Raw genomic sequence first — 19,425 nt, forward strand, 5'->3', positions numbered from 1 at the left:
GTTCTTATCCTCTCTTCTATTAATGTGATGTATCACACTGATTGATTTGCAAACATTAAACCAGCCTACCAGCCCAGGAACGACTACCACTTGATCATGGTGAATAATTCTTTTAACACACTTTGAATTCAGTTTGCTAGAAATTCTTGTGTTGATAATTTCTGCATCCATGTTCATCAGGGATATTGGGCTATAATTTTCCTTTTTAGTAAGATCTCTGTCTGGTTTGGGAATCAAGATAATGCAAAGCTGTAAACATCAAGAAAGCATGGTATTGGCACAAAAACAGACACAGACAAATGGAATAGAATAGAGAACCCAGAATTGGCCCCACAAACGTATAGCCAACTAATCTTTGACAAAGCAGGAAAGAGTATCCAATGGAAAAAAGACGGCCTCTTTAACAGATGCTGGGAGAACTGGACAGCAACATGCAAAAGAATGAAACTAGATCACTTTCTCACACCACACAAAAAAATAAAATGGATGAAGGACCTGAATGTGAGACAGAAAACCACCAAAACCCTATAGGAGAAAACAGGCAGCAACCTCTTTGATTTCAGCCATAGCAACTCCTTATTTGACATGTCTCCAAAGGCAAGGGAAATAAATGCAAAAATTAACTGTTGGGACCCCATCAAGATAAAAAGCTTCTGTACTGCAAAGGAAACCATCGGCAAAACTAAAAGGCAACTGACAGAATGGGAGAAGATATTTGCAAATGACTTATCAGATAAAGGGTTAGTATCAAAAATCTATAAAGAACTTACCAAACTCAACACCTGAAAAACAAATAATCCAGTGAAGAAATGGGCAGAAGACATGAATAGACACTTTTCCAAAGAAGACATCCAGATGGCCAACAGACTCGTGAAAAGATGCTCAACATCATCAGAGAAATACAAATCAAAACCATATTGAGAAACCACCTCATACAGGTCAGAATGGCTAAAATTAACAACTCAGAAAACAGATTTTGGTGAGGATGTGGAGAAATGGGAACCCTCCTGCAAACTGGTACGGCCACTCTGGAAAACAGTGTGGAGGTTCCTCAAAAAAAATAACAATAGAACTACCCTACAACCCAGCAACAGCACTACTAGGAGTTTATCCAAAGGATACAGGAGTGCTGATCCATAGGGGCCCATGTGCCCCAATATTTATAGCAGTGCTTTCAACAATAGCCAAACCATGGAAAGAGCCCAAATGTCCATCAACTGATGGGTGGATAAAAATATGTGGTTTATGTATACCATAGACTACTACTTGGCAATGAGAAAGAATGAAATTTTGCCATCTGCAACAACATGGATGGAACTGGAAGGTATTATGCTTAGTGAAATAGAGAAAGATATCCTATGTTTTCACTCATATGCGGAATTTGAGAAACGTAACAGAAGACCACAGGGGAAGGGCAGGGGAAAAAATAGTTTTAAACAGATAGGGAGGCAAACCATAAGAGACTCTTAAATACAGAGAATAACCTGAGGGTTGGTGGGGGGGAGGGGGAATGGATGATGGGCACTGAGGAGAGTACTTGTTGGGATGAGCACTGGGTGTTGTATATAAACAATGAATCATGGGTATCTAATCCTGAAGCCAAGAACACACTATATATACATTGTATGTTAGCTAACTGGACAATAAATTATATTAAAGAAGAAGTAAATAAACATAGGCCCCTTTTTAAAAGGTATATACAGGGGCATCTGGGTGGCTCAGTTGGTTAAACATCCAACTCAGCTCAGGTCTTGATCTTAGGGTCATGAGCTCAAACCCTGCATTAAGCCCCCACATGCTGGGCATGTAGCCTCCTTTAAAAAAAAAAAAAGAAAGGAAAAGTATGAATATGTACTTTGCTAAATGCCTGTAGTTTTCATCAGATTTTCAAAAAGGTCTATAACCACTCAAATAATTCTAAGCCGCGCTCCCAAAGTCTCTGAGAAGTCAAGTCTCTATGTAGAAGACTTAACAATGGAGAGGATCATGGCAGAGTCCTCTAGGCTTGGACCCACAAGCACATACTTGTAAGTATAAAGGGCCATCAACTCCCAAAATGAATCACTGAATTATATGTCTTGGCCCAGAGGACATGTGTGAAGTCATCATCCATGGTTTATTAATTTGGATCAGCTCCATTCTGCTTTCCAAATGATATACTTTACAGTTTTTCCCAAGAATTGAAATCCAGAATGCCCTTCCCTTAACTGGTAGAAAGATGAAGTTGATTACTAATTGTGAGTTGTACCACAGAAGAGGTTAAAAATCTCAAAGCCTTCTAAATACCAAACCTCAACCCTCATCTTTTAAGTGCAATTTCTAATACATGTTATCCTGTGGATCCCAAAACAATCTTTTGCTTTTCATTATGGAAAATGTCAAAATAAATCCAGACTGTCTGTCCAGGAGCATATCATATGGCATTCTCTCCCTTGCCATCCAGCACTCTATAAGAATGTGCCTGAAAGTTATATAAATAAGCTTTGGGACAGCCTAGATCTCAAACTCACATTCATCATTTGTAATACCAGATAAGACATAATCGAGTCAACGTTTTTTCCAGGTCTCAGAAAGGCAGAATTACAAATATATACTACACAGAGGTAAAGTTGAATGTCTATAAAGAACTCCAGAATTCAAATAATCCAGATTAAAAACTGTTAAAAAGACACTATTCTTATTTTTTTTTTCCTATTTCTAGTCTAGAAACTAGTATAGAAGAAAAACTAATCTTATGAAATTTCACAATGCTTTACGGAAGCGATTTCTGAGGAACTCTTATAGACCACTGATGACTACTTCCAACTGTTCCAGCATGTCTAAAAACACAAAGATGAGAGGTTCTCCTCTTGATCACAGAGAATCAGTTTTGCCATCATGTCCCAAGCACTCATTTACCATTCCAACGACTCTTTATTTAGACTGAACTAAAACCAACTCTGTGGCGTTCCGCATCTCCCAGTCTGCCTGGGCCTTTCAGATTCCACTCAGCCTCGCTCCTCAAATCCTTAGCTTTAGTTAAGATCTTGCAATCCCAAGTCATTCATCAAACACAGCATCCCTTTCGTTTGCTCTAGGACTGGAATCAGCAGGCCGTGGAAGAGACTTGTACCCTAGGTGGGGAGTTAGAAAATGATCTCTAAATCCCTAAGTCATGACTTCCAGTGAAAGGACAGAACTCCAAATAGCTTTCAGAATCCCAGGTTATTAGCTAACAATCGGTCTGTTGGAAAGATTCCGAATTTTGAGAAGCAAAAAGTGCTCTTGGACACATGCAGAGTGTGACCCTGACAGTATTGATTATGCTGAATAGAACTGTCCCAAAATGGAATGACCAAAGACCTGCACCCCTCAGTGTAGAAATGTACCAAGAGAGAATGGATGGACACGCTGCAGAGTGTTCTGGAAGGAATTCTCACAGAAGTAGGTTAGACTAAGTGACCTCAGGCTCATCTAAGATTCTAGAAGATTTTACTGTCGTACCTCACTTAACACACAAAATGTGGTTCTTAAAAATAGTAAGAGAAAAAAAAAATCTTGCCGATGAAATCATTTTAATGCACAAGAGATACTTACAAAAGAGAAGATCACTTTATGATTATTTCTGTAAAGCAATCATTAGTACAAGTGCATTTACCCTAATTTATTATTAGTGAACTTCTTTTAGTTGTTGAGGATTGCTTAAAATAAAACAGCAAAGAGTAAAGTATGAAATAAAAGGTCATAAAAGACACCCTGATAGTTTTTCTCCATTTCTTTGAACAGGGAGGCTTACCACTTAAACTGTAACACCAATTTTTGGTAACCTAGCTAGAAGGCATTCAACTTCTATAAATTTCTTAACTGAAAGACTCTGCTTGATATGCCATTACTAGTAAGTTAAACAGGTAATAGGAGTTTTTTCAAGTATACACTAATTTAATACCACAGTGGTGGTTGAATTTTGACTGTGTTAAGTTGTGAAGTCAGATAATAAAGCAGAAGTCAGGAATAGCTGAAATTAACCCCTAAAAATCTCACAGAAAAGTACTTCACAAGAGACCAGCACACTAAGTCCAGCTCAGCCAGTTTTTTCTCAATGTTGGAACAACTTTCTCTAACTGACCATCAGATGAAGGGACGGGTCTACGTGCTGTTTTAAACACACAATCATACTCAATACAACACCACTCACATCTCCCATTTCATCTCACTTTAAGTAGGGGTGAGGGAAGAACACATTCTCCCCACCTAGTGAATGTACTAGAGTTGTATAAAGACTTGTACCATAGGGTATAGTGTAATTCTGTGTAATCATGGTGGTACTAATAGTAACAGCAGAAGTGGCTATGGCAGAATTTGGCCAGTAAAGTCCAGCATTCCTTCCAAAGTAATAGATTTTAATTATGTACATGGCTTCCCAGAGGAAAGATGACATTTGCCAGATTCAATTACACCTTTCAGCTCTTCTCTCCCCAATGGGGCGAACACAAGAGCCATGTGCTATTTGTTATTCACTGGTATAATGGAAAGCACTTGCTCTGGACTTCCTCTCCTATGTGCTTTCTGCAAAGTGGGGCAAAATAGTAGTAGTGACCAGTCAAACTATATATCCACAACTAGGAAAGATAGTTTAAACAGAATGCTATTACCTCCACAAGGCCATATCCATCCTGTTCATCATTATATTCTAGCAAAATGCTTAGCACATGGTGGACACTTAATAAATAGTTGCTGGATGAATGTTCTAGGATCCTGCTGACTAATTTTACCATAGATAGCAGCTAACAAAACTTACCAAAAAATCCTTCCTGCTATTATGAAAGGAAAAAGAAAATTTTGCATTAATACATAAGGAGGATCTATACTGATACTGTAAGATTATAAATATTCGATGCAAAGTACTTCCCACTGGAAAAAAAAGAAATAAGGAAGATGACTGCTGCTTCCAGACGTAACAGAGCTAGTGTATATAGACTTACCACTGAGCTGAAGTGCAGGAAAGTAAGGTTATAATGAATTATACGGAAGAAAAATCTCAAAAAGTAATGAAACCACTAAAGACCCCCAATATAAATTCTATAACTTGTAAGTACAGTATATTTTATAAATGCTTATTTATTTATTTTCAGAGAGAGAGAGAATACCAAGCAGGCTCCACGCTATCAGCACAGAGCCCGATGTAGGGCTGAATTCCACAAACCATGAGATCCTGACGTGAGCTGAAATCAAGAGTCGGATGCTCAGCCAACTGAAGCACCCAGGCGCCCTGAAAGTACAGTATGTTAAACAGAAATCCACTGTGTGAAAAAACAGCAGCTAGAGGTGGCAGAAGCGAGGGTCAGTGAACTTGGTGACTTGTGTAATAATACAAGCAACCTAACAAACCTACAACTGTTGTCCTAAAAGGAGATGAGAGTGAATGGAGCAGAACAAGATATATGAGGAAATAACAGCCCCAAATTTCCCTATTTGGAAAAAACAAAGCTACCGATCTAAGAAGCCTGATGAAACACAGCAAAATAAACCTAAAGAAAACTGGACCTAGGCATACCATGACCAACAAAACTGCTAAAAAAGAACTCTTAACAGCAGCCAGAAGAAAATGGCACATTAAACAAATGGAAGCAATAACATATGCTGGCTAACTTTTCAACAAAAACAAGAAAAGCGTAAGATAGAAGTAGAATGTGAAACTAGGGGAAGAAGGAAGAAAATGTCATCCCAGAAATTTCTCAGCCAGTTAACTATACTTCAAAAACGAAGGCAAAATAAAGTTTCACTTAAAAGAAAACAATCTACAGGAGTCCCCACTACAAGAAAACCTAAAGGAAGTTCTTCAGGCTAAAGGGAAATGACACTACTAGAGAGAAACTCTAATATATAGAAAGAACAAAGAATACTATAAATGGAAAATATTTAGATAAATATAAGACTATATTCTATTTTTTGAAAGACATAGGACTATTTAAAACAAAAAATTATAACTGCATTGTAGAGTTTGAGAGTAGATGAAGTATGACAGCAGCACAAAGGATATGGAAATGAAAGCCCTACACTGTTACAAGTCTTAACATTTTATGCAGTGTGCTAATAAATATCAACTCCAAGTTTTACTTCTGTAACGTAAGGATGATGGTGGTGCCTGAAATGAAGACGTCCTAAAGCACTTAGCACAGTACCTGTCATGTAAGTGCTTTAACAGCTATGATCATCATTACCCCTTTAATAAAACCTTGTCATTCTTCTCCTTAATCTGGAACCAGTTATTTATCATCTACCAGTATGCTAGAGTCCCTTTCTTTGTACCTGTAGATTAAGTTCAAATAGAGAAAGGAAAGGGAAGAGGGACAGAAAGAGATGGGGGACTACTTTTAGTTTACCGGTATCATATTTCTTAAAACATATCTGAATAACTTTTTAAAAAAATTAACCTTTGACAAGAGACAAATGCAATTATTTATTCATATTTTTAAAAAGATCCCTGTGGTGAGAAGGATGCACTGTAAACAACTCCCTGGGAGAAGTCCAAAGCATCGGTCTACGTTCCTGTCTGCAAAGGTTAACCGTGGCAGTCCACCTGATGGGAACTAGGCAACAGCAGTTCAAAGGACACAGGTGAAAAAAGACCCCTCGGCACTGGAAGGAAAGGATTCCCTCCTTGTTTTCCTTGTCAGGTATAGCCTCATCACCTCCACCATGACTGTCCAGTAAACCCAGAAACATGAAGTTCCAGCTGTTGCTCAGGAAATCCAACCTATTCCAGGTAAAGGCAGCTACGTGGGTGCCCCTGCATTTCTGGGGAAGGCACTGTGGGTTAGCAGCAACAGGGGAGGGCTAAAGCAGCTCTGGTGCGGACAAGGGAGGAGTGTGGACTAGAATCCTACAGGAAGGTGCCAGCTCAGAATCACAGGGATGTTGCTCAGAGCTGTATGCACGGACATTGCAGAGAACACCTGTCTTTTCCAAGAATCCACTACACGTTCTGTGTGCGCTTACATCTTACAGAGGTTGACTCATTCTAGCCCACAGACAGGAAATCCCTTTATTCCTCAATTCTGGGGTTAATGGGAAGAATTAAATCAATGACATCAATGTCAAAAGTTCAAAACAATAGTTTAATCTCAGTCTTAAATTTTGTCATTTGTAAAATAAAGGGAAATTGAAATATTCTTACATCATTAACTTTTTCTCTGTACCTTTAGATTTGTGGATTTTGCTATACGTAAAGTATACCTCGAGGAAGGGAATATAAAAGAAACTCAATTTTGGAATACGGCTCCTAGATATTTTATTTCAAGGACACGAATTCTATTTAATTCTCTCTAGTTTCTCTACTTCCTCTAAATGCACCTCTTATGAAACAGAAAGGATTTACATGCTTATCATGTTATCGAGGGGAACATTCGAGTAACTGACTCTAGCTTACCGCGGGCAGTGTGAGCCAGGTTGCCACGAGGCGGTTGTTGATCCAGCGATACCAAGATGGGTTTACAAACATCAAAGGTAAGAAGGGGCCCAGCATGAAAATGCTTCCAAAAAAGCTTCCCCAAAACAGAGTGAGTATGAAGTAAATCCCTTTCCATGACACCATGGTTCTGAAAGAAATTTTTTAAAAAAAGATATATTTTGTTACTATACATATAAACTGCCCAAATTGAGAATGCGTAAAATAATCTTAAATGAGAAGGCTACAGAAAAGGCTCTGATTAAGGTGACCCTCGCGCATGTCCTACGGGTCTAACAAATTCCCAGTACATTAGAAATGAATACTCTCAGCAGAGTAAATGCCTACCTCCTACTCCCCTAAAAGCTCTTATTTATAAGAAGCCTGTTTTTTTAAAATCAAGTTATTAGTGTTAACATAAACATAGGAGTTACCCAATACAAAATCTTAAAATATTCCATAATTTTTTTATATCCTACTATAAAAAGGCAACTTAATGGACCAAGAATTACAGAACAGTTTCCCACGAGTGGCTATGCCTAAAAGCACTGGCAATCTTATAGAGCGCACTAGGTTTTTTTTTTTTAACCTAGAAATCTTGGGACTCCTGAGTGGCTCAGTCATCTGACTCTCGATTTTGGCTTAGGCCATGGTCGCAGGTCATGGGACAGAGCCCCCATGTTGGGCTCTGTGCTGACAGCACAGATCCTCCTTGTGATTCTCTCTCAAAACAATTTTTTTTCTGTTAATTCTTCCACATTAGAACCTGAAAGTAGGATCTTTGGGCAACTGGTCTTAAACTGGCTCTTTCTTTATGACCTGAAAGAATAAAGAACAGTCAGATTCTTCACTTTACTAAACTATTTGCCAAAAGATTACTTCCAGGGTCCTCATAACCAGAAACACTTAATATTGACATTATAAAAGAAACTGTTGGAAACACAATTTAAAATGAATAATCAAACATTTGATTTTATAACCTAACCCATATTAGAGCAACAATATGTTTTACCTCAGGATGATAAAAGTGCTAGAATCATAAAAATTCTGAAAACAATAATGGCCTTAAAATTTTTATATTACAAAAGGTATTCCAGTGATCAAGACCTGTGATTCTGTTTAAATATTCAGAACAGGGAACAGAAATAAAATTTCAAATGTCAAAGCGCTTTAATAAATGTCAGACAAACAATAAAACAGGTCAAATCCCTTAACAACACAGATTTGACTTTATCTGGGTACTGAGTATGTTTTTAAATCTCTACCAATACTTGAGAGTGTGTGTACAAAATCCTTCCAAGCACAGAGAGAATGAATATCTAAGAACTGGTTTTTTGCTGAACTCTAGACTGAACCTGTAAGTAGAAGTCAGGTAAGGGAATGAGCGTGGAGAGAAAATCCACTGAAATGCAGTGGCCGCTTTGCTCACCCAGGGCCCCAAAAGGTGTTTGATCCTTCACACCCTCAGCTCTGCTTTCTGAGGCCTAGGCTCTCCTCTTCACACAGAAAGATGACACCCTCGGCAGCTTCTCTCCAGTCTTTAAATGAAAGCTTTTAAAACAGGAAAAAGAAAAAGACCATCTGCAGTGCTGCTCCTCTATCTGAAACCCTGTAACTACCTTTTTTGCTCCGTTTGTTTCTGCCAATTAGCTGGCTCTGTTTAGACACTTACTCCCTGAAGAGCAGGACTTCACATTGTATCTGTACAGGTCCATCAAAGACTCAAACACACCTCTTCCACGCTTAGTAAACGATTTCTCACTTGATGTGATTAAGCTCTTTTAACTCATATGTTATCCTCTAATAACATCTTTTCATTTTACAGTGATGAAGCTGAGGACCAAAAGAGTTACGATAACTTTCCTAAGTCTCCTTAGGAGATGCTACCAATGGGTAGCATCAAGTGTTTCTGCCTTCTACTTCTTTCACGATATTATACTATGTCTTTCTCGCTGAGTGGCCAGGAATCAGAGGCCCGAGTCAGCTTCTAAATGTGAATATAAACACAGACTCAAGTATAAAAGGATGTGTCCCATGAACATACTGGGGTTACTCAGGCCAAGTCTAATCTAAAATTACTTTTCCATCTTGCTCCTGTCTTTTCCCTAACTTCTCAATAATTTGTTCAATGACTCAATAAACATACAAAGAGATCCCACTGTGTGCCAGGCTCTGTGCTGGTCACTTGGAGACACCACAGTAAGTATGACAGACATACCAAGCTCTCGCCAACCATGGCCTCTCTATCTCTTCCTCATGAACTTCTCCCTGGCTCTGCATTTAATCCAGCTCCATCCAGTCTTCTTCCAAGTCTCACGGGTTTCACAGACAAACATGGTTAACATGTTTTTTACACATGTATTTAGAATGGCTAAAATGGGGATGGAGGGGAGGGGAGGGACCTGCCAATACCAAGCGCTGGTGAGGTTGTAGAACAATAAGAACTCACATACATGGCTGGTGGCAATGCAAAATAGTATGTACGCTTACCATGTAACCCAGCAATTCTACCAAATATACAGGACAAATGATGATGACACAAAAACTTGTACACAATTGTTTATATCAGCATTGCTCATAACTGCCAAACACAGGAGGCAACTCAACTGGGGGTTGGGGAGGGGGGTAGAGACAGGCAAACAAATCCATAGACCAGATACCTACAGCTTCTTGCTCAGAAAGGAAACCTCTTTTCCTTCCTAAAATGTCCTTAACCTAACAACTAAAATGTTAACTAGCATTGTTCTCATAGTCTAATAGGTATACTAAGAAATAACTGCAAATCAATGTGATACATGCAACATGTGTTAAAGATAGTTCAAGGTAAAGCAGGATAAACTCTGCTGAAAGGAATTAAAGAAGGCATTAGACTCTTGGAGGATGTGGGGTGGGACGGATTATTCCAGGCAGTAAAACAAAACACGCAGTCACAGAAATCTTAAGCAGGGAGCTGTAACTCATTATACATTAATGAGGTACCGTGTACCCACTGGAGAGCTGCAAGAAATCACAGAGCACAGGTCCTATGGACAAAGTGCACAAGCCCAGGCCAGGACAGCCAAATAATACTCCCTGTAGCATGTCACCGTGGGTAAGAAAAAACCTAGCATCTATGACTGTTTTGGGATAAGTGATAAGGGTGCATATAAACATCGACTGAATGAGTAAATAGATCAGTTTTGTTAAAAACCTTAAGAGCAAAGAGCTTCTCTTCCCTTTAAAACTGACAGCACATGGAACTTGTTGGCAAAAATCCCAGCATTGACGGATGCTGGTATCAGAGGGGTCTATGACCATCTGCTCCAGTTCCACCACGCAAAAGCCTGATGATCGTGACCACATCGCTTAACCTGGATGCTTACAGATGAAGTTGTGGAAAACTCTCAAAGGCCTACCTTTTGAGCACCTAATATTTGCCAGACACTTGACAGAAGGCTCCTTGTAGTTACATATTTAATACCTACATGTTGAACTATCCATAAGCAATGAAAAGATCCATAACAGGTAAATAGTTCAAAATTTTGCTAAAACTCCAAATTTGACTACCCCAAGGCTGGTGTTAAAAACCAAATCACTTAGGTGGTAAAAATCTGGTCAACTGTCCAGTATTCTACTGTCTTACTTAGTGCCTAAGCACTTGGTGGGGCAAATTAGATGCACAGCAGATTTGTAACTTTAAGGTTTTAAAAGGACCTTACTATATACCTTGATAATGTCAGGCATGTCTTAAAATAGGCTCTTCACAAACATTCTCATCTAATCAAAACAAGAGCCTCAAAAGTAAGGTATCAGTAATATCAGTGGTATTTGCAGGTAAAAAATTAAGGGACTCACTTCCCCAGCATAATACTGGGGAAGTTAATACTGACTCTGTTAACACTGACAGAGGTGAGCTAAAGAGCCTATACCCAGGGCAGTCCCAGAAAACACAGTAGAAAGTTTGGAACTGGTACAAGAAAGATTTTAAAGAAGAAAAAAAAAATAAAAGAAAGTTAAGCATATTGTTTAAACTCGTCTTCGCTGAAGAAGGTAAAACTAGGCTTCTGAATTAGGGGACGCACAGTGGGATTAAGTAACCCTATACACAGAGAAACCTAAAGCTGGACCCAGACCATCTTTCCTCACTGGGCTTTCAGGTGGCTGGGAACAAGAGTTTAGTCCTCGTCCAGGGTTCGCCAACAAAACCTCATGCAGTGATGGAAATGTTCTGCCTGCAAACCTCACACTGTGCTGTCCACTATGACAGCCCACAGCTGTATGTAGCTAATTCAACTGAGGAATTCTTCGTTGGATGTGGCAAGTGGCTACTATTATCAAATAGCACAGCTGTAGGAAGACTACCAGGGCACACTTCTCTGGGATCTGACCAGACATTGAGGAAAGACAAAAACACAGAAACACTGGAGGTTCCCTAATACACAGTCAACCTGGATCACCTATAGTGAAGCCTTTGCAAAGTTCATGTAAGCCTCACCTATCTACAACCTCCTCATTGGCTTAAGTGCCTTGTTTTTCACTGTAAGCAGATAATGAGACATCTGAGAAACCTCTTTAACATTAGAGACTAAAACAGAAAAAAGTATATTTGAAGGAAACTATTCAGGAAGAAGAAAACTGTCTTAAATATATATAACAAAAGATAAAAAAATATGTTGTATCTAGTAAAGAAAAATGTGAGAAAACAACAAAGGAAACATTAATAAATGAGCTATTAGAAGTTGACAACATACAATGTTAAGCAAAAATTAAAAACTCAGAGTTGAAAAGTGAAACTGAGGAATTCCTCGTAAAAGTCAAGATAAAGGGCTGGAAAGTAGAAAGAGTATTAGAGGACCAAGACACGAGGTCCCACATGCAAATTACATGACTGCCAAAAAGGGAGGAGTGAGGAACTGAAGGGGAAGAAATCAGCAACCAAAGAAATTTCTTAAAATGTCCTCCAAACTTGGTAAACATGACCTTCCACATGAACAGGGCCTGTTGAAAGCTAGGATAATGGATGAAAACAGATGCTCACCAAGGCACAAGCACTGTCGCTTTCAGGACAGAGAAGACAAAAGGACATTCTACAAAACTTCTAGAGAAGATATAAACAGGTCACTAAGGATCAAAAATAAAGCTGGCTTTGGACTTCTCTGTAGAAACATCTTAACAACAATACCAGAAGATGAAAACAGAACAATGACTACAAAATTCTCAAGAAAGTTATTTATCCGGTCACTTTATCAAGGATAATAGAACGTCATCATCATCACACATGCTGGATCTCAACGATACCTCCCATACAATCTTTTTCCAAGAAACTGTTAGAAAATGGGCTACCTAAAACAAAGACTAAAGGAAATGAAACACAGGAAATGAGAGATCCCACATAGGTGGGAGGTCCAGGGAATCTCCGAGATGGTCATGAAGGAAGATCTTAGGATGACAGTCATGAACAAGAGAGAGACGGTGTCCAGTCCAAACTGGGGATGGGTAACTCAGAAGAAAGACTCTTTGAAAGCTGTATCACCAAATTCCTTACTCCTAAACAACCTTTCTGAGCCAAGAACAGAATGTGCAGGTGAACCTTGGCACAGATTCTAATCTGCACCTGGCCTCCTAAACACGTTCTAATAAAATTCTGGCAGGCCAGCTGATGACACACATTTTATCTACCAGAAGTACTCTGTATGACCTCCTGAGAGATGGGTGGCAGAGGGTTGTTCATGGTGAATTTAGGAACAGAAAACATATTCCCACCAGACAGACAGAACCTGCAGAGTCCAGCCAGATGCCCTGACTACGGTGAGCCCTGGACTGTGGTTTTTAAGACTCATTTATGCACGAACTTGCCCACTATCTTCCCCAGAAACAGATCTGGTCAATGTTCTGGGACGCTGAGGTCAGACTATCACCCAGAGATTCTGTACCTCCAGGAGCCTTCATCTAATGATAGATTATGCTTCTCAACTTTTCACACACACACACACACACACACACACACACACACACACACAGCTTGGTGACACACTGGTGATAAAACTTTAAAGAAAAATAATGACTAACATAAAAGGTTAATAGTTGTCATAGGGGAGTCCACAGGAGACTGGCAATATTCTATTTCTTAAGGATTGTGGCTACCAAACGTCCACCAACAGTGCCATTTAAAATAATGTTCTTTATGCACTACTCTCATAAGCTAGCTGAATAAATACTCCACACCCACACACAATCACAATGATTTAGCGCTTTCATAAACATAAGTGAAATATGTATGAGCTGATTAATTTCTTTTAAATCCAACAAAATTTTTAAATCCCTGGATGCATGTTCATTTGCATGACCTGATTCTGATGAACATTTCTGTATTTTCCAGAATTTAGTAACATACACACATCTGTCTCGCCTGATGAAATGGTTTGCTGCTTTGTTCCCCAGTGAGAACTGTATTTGTTTTCCTTTCAAGTCTCAAAAGACAGAGGCTCACAGCTAAATTTAACATTTAATTTGAGAAGCAAAGATTAGGGTTATTATTATCTCTTTCTCCTCTTACAATCTTTTTATTCTTATTAGCATTATCATCATGTATTTCATTTATTGCACATCAGTTTAAATTCTTTTAGGAAGCAGACTGTTAATTAAAAATAAATTTAAAAGAATGTTAAAATTAGTGACCTTACTCATCTTACTTTACTTAAAAAATAGTGTCTACTATAGTGTCAAGAAATCACTAGAATATTTTACTAAAGAATTTATGTTCAAAATATTCTGAAGACAAAAAGGCATACTCTTTTAATAAGCAAATCCCCAAAAGAAACAAATTAACAAAAACAAGCCAAAGACACCGAAGGTAAAACACCTGCGGTACTAGGCAGGCGGATGAAGCTGAAAGGATAATATATAAAGTCTGCTCTGGCACCTTCACCTGCTTGGGAAAATGACACAGACAACAAAAGGAAAGACACAAACTACACAGTTTCATTCTTCCTGAAGCAGCCCAAGGGAACAATACTTTCCCAGATACTAGAAGAAGCTATAATGTAAGCAGGCATTTGAGTTAAGACCAGTTAGTTAGATGAAATAAAACCAGTTTACCAATTCTGATATACACAACAGGCAGTTGATAGGCACAGAATGAGGTCAAACCTCAGATCTACCCCAGATGAAGGTGGATTTCAGTAAACAAGTCTGCTAACTCCCTCTGGCGGGGAGGGGGTCCATTCAGAGAGTTCTTAGCACTGTATTAATGACATTTAAGGTTATGTTACAGTGACACTATTTATCTTACTAAAGTTTAGCAAGGGAAGAAATTATCTGTGTAAATACTCAGAGTTCTCTAAACCCTGATGCAATTTTTTAGAATTTATTTTTATTTATTTTGAGAGAGCAGGCGGGGGAAGGGCACAAAGAGGACGGAGTGAGAATTCCAAGCAGGCTTTGTGCTGTCAGCACAGAGCCCAAACTGGAGATCAAATTCACGAATTGTGAGATCATGACCTGAGCTGAAATCAAGAGTTAGAAGCTTAACCGATGGAGCCACCCAGGTGTCCCAACCCTGATGCAATGATTTTACTTAAAGTTTACTTAAAGTTGATACCTAGAAAGCACACAATATATACTGTATGCTTTGATTTCTTTAACATTCAAAAATAGAAAAAACATAATGTTAGAAGTAACATCAACGGTTATACTGGAGTATGGAGCAGGGGTAGTGACTAGAATGAACAGCAGGGGCTGCATGGATTTTGGTAATACTCTGTTTCTTGATCTGGGTGCTGGTTACATGTGGCATAGTCACTTTACAAAAATTCATTGAGCTATGCACTTGTGATCTATTTACTTTTCTATATGTATCTTTTTAAAATTTTTTATCTATTTATTTTGAGAGACAGAATGAGAGAGAGCGAGCATGAGCAGGGGAGTGGCAGAGAGAGAGAGAGAGAGAGAGAGAGAGATATTGAGAGAGAGAGAGAAAGAGGATACCAAGCAGGCTCCATGCTGTCAATGCAGAGCCCAAGGTGGGGCTCCATCTCAGGATCAGGAGATCATGACCTGAGCCAAAATCAAGAGTCAGAGCCTTAACCAAATGAACTACCCAGGTGCCCCTCTCTAAGTGTATTTCAATAGTATTTACTCCCAAAAGTTATGTATGTAATAATTTAAACTGGATACCTTTAAGTATCCAGTAAGTAATCACTTCTACATATTACATGTAAGTTTATAGGAAGAAAATGCAAAGTGTCCATAAAAATGAAGAAATGTTCAAGCTATTTTTAAGAAAACGGAAATTAAAACAACAAAACACCAGGGCACGTTGGTTGCTCAGTCAGTTGAGCATCTGACTGTTGATTTCGGTGCAGGTCAGAGTCTCATGATCCCTGAGCTTGAGCCCCACATCGGGCTCTGCACTGACAGCACGGAGCCTGCTTAGAATTCTCTCTCTCCTCTCTGTCTCTCAAAATAAATAAACATTAAAAGCAGAAAGTTTTAAAAAGAAAAACAGAACACCATTTTCTTTCTCACCAAATTGGCAAAAATGTCTGTTTTGACTTTGGTATTCTAAAAATCATTTGTTGATGTCTTTGCCTTCACAGCTAAAAGCACTATAAATTTTAGAGGGCAAACTGGTGAGTTATAATAATACATATAAGCTATAATAACTTTGAATATGCCTATCATCATGAATTCCTTCTCAGTATGTAGCCCAGAGAAATACTCAACACCGTGTATGAAGATGTTTCACTGCTGCATTGTCTGTAACCAAAAAATCAGAAACATAAATGTCCACTGATGGGAGAAGGGCTAAACTGTGGTACAACCAACAATTATGGAACACTATACAGCAGGCAGAAAGAATGAGGTCAAGTTGCATTTTCTAAAATGAACAGTTCTTGGGGCACCTGGGTGGCTCAGTCAGTTAAGTGTTCGACTTCAGCTCAGGTCATGATCCCACGGTTCCTGAGCTCGAGCCCTGTGTCGGCTCTGTACTGACAGCTCAGAGCCTGGAGCCTGCTTTGGATTCTGTGTCTCCCTCTCCCTCTCTCTCTCTCTCTCTCTCTCTGTCCCTCCCCCACTCATGCTCTGTCTCTCAAAAATAAGTAAATCTTAAAAATTTTTTTTTAAATGAACAGTTCTCTAAGATGTATTGCTAAGTGAAAAAGTATATGAGACCATTTTCAAAAGGGGGGAACCACACCCCTGGAAAAAAAAAACCCTATGCTATGTGGTTTACATAAATAAATGTAAATACACAAAGATCTGTCTATAAGGATACACAACAACGTTTCCATGGTTTGTAAAGATGGAAGAGCCTGTGACTAAGGCTGACGGTCAAGCAGAAATAGACATTTCCTTTAATGTTTTAAAGAGATATTTCTATTTGATACTTCCATAGCAAAAGGGAAGAGGGGAAATGAGAGGTAAAAAAGGAGGCATGAAAAAAGAAGCAATGTCGACATAGCCAAAATAAATCAGCTTGTCAGTAACACCAGCAATACCTATTCCTCCACGATTCCATAATCGAAGTAAAAATGATTAAATGTTGAGGCAGAAATAACTCCTACCTTTTAGACAAATTACTGTTTGTCAGACTTTAAACTCAAAGTTTTATAGATAAATTAAAAACCACAATTAAAAACAAACTGAGATAGGAATGGTAAAGTCCCCTGGGAAAGCTAAAACTACACTGGCTCCCCAGGGACCCATGGCCTAAACAAAGGTCACTCAAAACCACCGCTGAATTTATTTTATAGCATTTATCTATGTTAACTTGAAGTTTAAGCTCATGTTCTGCTTTTCTCTTCATGAGACACAGAGCTAACCAGTTACATGTGCAAAGAGCTAAGTGATGGAGGTATACGGACTGCCGGAAACCAAGCAAGGAGCATCCTGAAACGCTTCATATATACAAAGTAGGAGCCATTGAATACATGGGTATAGAAGTCTCATAAGGATAAAGTCCTAGCAGAAAGCAGTTATTTTAAAAGTTTCTAAAAACAGAATGTTCATTTCTGACTATCCCCATGGCTACTTTAATCAAAAGCATACTCTTAGAAAGACAGAAAAAGGAAAAAGTGAAAATAGCTGTCTAAATTTACCAAGTTATTTCGATCATTTAATTCTGATCATTTAAACAGAGAATAAGTACCAATTGGAGTCATTCCAAAGTCTTAAAAACTCATATAATAATATCTGCACGATTAAACACTAACCATTCTCAGACAAGGTACTACAAAGAATAGTAACATATCTTTGCTTTCCTTGGCCATATCATCTAGGTGCAGAAAAAACACATCTGAAAAGGAGGGAGGAAGCAATACAAGGAAGTATACACTAAATGCCAAAGTTCATGAGAAATCAGTAAGTCTGACAACCAGTTTGTAAAATCTTAGAAGTCCAGAGACAAAGTTAAGATCACTGAGCTTTAAACACCTTTCGATTCCACAGATGATTGTCTCATTATACCAGTGAATAAAGTGGGGAGCAGAAAGCTTGAGGAACCTGACTTGTGCTCGCAGTGGCACAGCCAGTGGTCATGGAGCTAGGCTATGACCTTTCACCTCCAGTTACAGCTCAGTGTTCTTTCCATTAGACATGAATCATAGGTGGCTGAAGCAACCAACCGAAACATGAAGAAAAGAATTAAGATGCAAACAAGGTCTGGGCTTAGAGGAAGGATAGTAGTGAGTCAAGTTAGGACTAAAAGAAAGGCAAAGAGGCTACCTCTTATCATTCTCCATGGTGCATACTGTGCGGTGATTGGGTCAGTCATGAGAAAGATTTCCCAAAGTCTCGGGATTTCTGTTGGGTTTTGTTTCTTCCAAATTGTTTCAAACAAAATGAACTGTTAACAGCAAGCATTTTTTTTTTTTTTAATGAAAATGCCACTACTTCTTTCTCTGCAAAAATGGCAAGCACACTTACTACATTTCAACAATTTCCTGTTGTTATAGAAGGTTTTCTCATAAGATGTAAAAGTTAAAACCACATACACCCACACTAAGTGGAACACTACTATATGAAATCATTTCAGAAAAACTGGTTAGTACAACTCTCTTATACCCCTTACATGTTATTCAAGAAACTACCATCCTTGTTCCAATGACTTGCAGTCTTCAGAATGTTAGTACCATGTAACCCAGCAATTCCACTCCTACATATATATATATACACCTAAGTGAAATGAAAATATGTCCACATAAAAACATATACATGAATGTTCATAGCAGCGCCACTCATAATAGTCAAAAAGTGGAAACAACCCAAATGTCCTTCATTTGATAAATGGACAAACAAAACGGGGTTAGCCATCAGTGGCTATCATTCAACACCACCATCACAAAGGAATGAAGTACTTAATACATGCTACAACACAGAAAACTTTGAAAATATTAATGCTAAGTGAAAGAAGCCAGTCATAAAAGTCCACATATCACATGATTTCATTTATATGAAATGGCCAGAAGAGGCAAATCTAGATAGAGGCAGAAAGTAGATTAGTGGTTCCCTAGTGCTAAATGAAGGCGGAATAGGAGTGACTGGGGGGTAAAGGATGCTCTAAAATTAGACAGTGATGATGGCTGCACAACTCTGAACAGTGTAAAATTATTGCCTTCTACACTACTCTTTAAATGGGTGAACTGTGTGGTATGTGAATTATATCTCAAAACAAAGAAAGTTCATTAGCTGGGAGATTACCAAGATGCGACTAACTCTAACCACTTTACCCTGAAGGCCGTGAATGTTGACGGGCAGGAGAAACTGTAAGGATAACAACCACCTTAGAAATTAGAAAAAAGCATATGCAAGCAAAGCAAGAGCACAGAGGGGACCAAAATCGAGACAGGTGCAATCACTGAACAGAAAACAGCCTAGACAGACATGCATCAAAATGTTACCAATGACTATCCTTGCATCGTGAGACTATGATTTTCCTTCCAAATTGTGCACAGAAAGTTTTTAAATTATTTTAAAAAATCTCAACATTTATTTCAAAAGGAAAAATGAGGAGCCAGGAT

At 38.6% G+C, this 19,425-nt stretch overlaps 1 protein-coding gene across 6 annotated transcripts in view; it reads right to left on the reverse strand.

The window, feature by feature from the left end:
• LCLAT1 (lysocardiolipin acyltransferase 1) overlaps window positions 1-19,425 on the reverse strand; it is a 173,820-nt gene that overhangs the window by 103,663 nt on the left and 50,732 nt on the right. For 4 of the 6 annotated variants that reach the window (XM_077774081.1, XM_077774083.1, XM_077774084.1 and 1 more), the window contains exon 2: window positions 7,409-7,577. The exons of 1 other annotated variant lie outside the window; for it this stretch is intronic. In XM_077774081.1, coding sequence (XP_077630207.1) covers window positions 7,409-7,573 — 165 coding nt within the window. In that variant the 5' untranslated portion in view covers window positions 7,574-7,577. Of the gene's footprint in view, window positions 1-7,408; window positions 7,578-8,855; window positions 8,963-19,425 lie in introns of those variants that run through there. One more of the 6 variants, XM_077774082.1, reaches the window with a different exon arrangement.

This window comes from Crocuta crocuta, unplaced genomic scaffold (assembly GCF_008692635.1).
Source record: "Crocuta crocuta isolate KB4526 unplaced genomic scaffold, BGI_CrCroc_1.0 scaffold246, whole genome shotgun sequence".
NCBI classification, from domain to species: domain Eukaryota; kingdom Metazoa; phylum Chordata; class Mammalia; order Carnivora; family Hyaenidae; genus Crocuta; species Crocuta crocuta.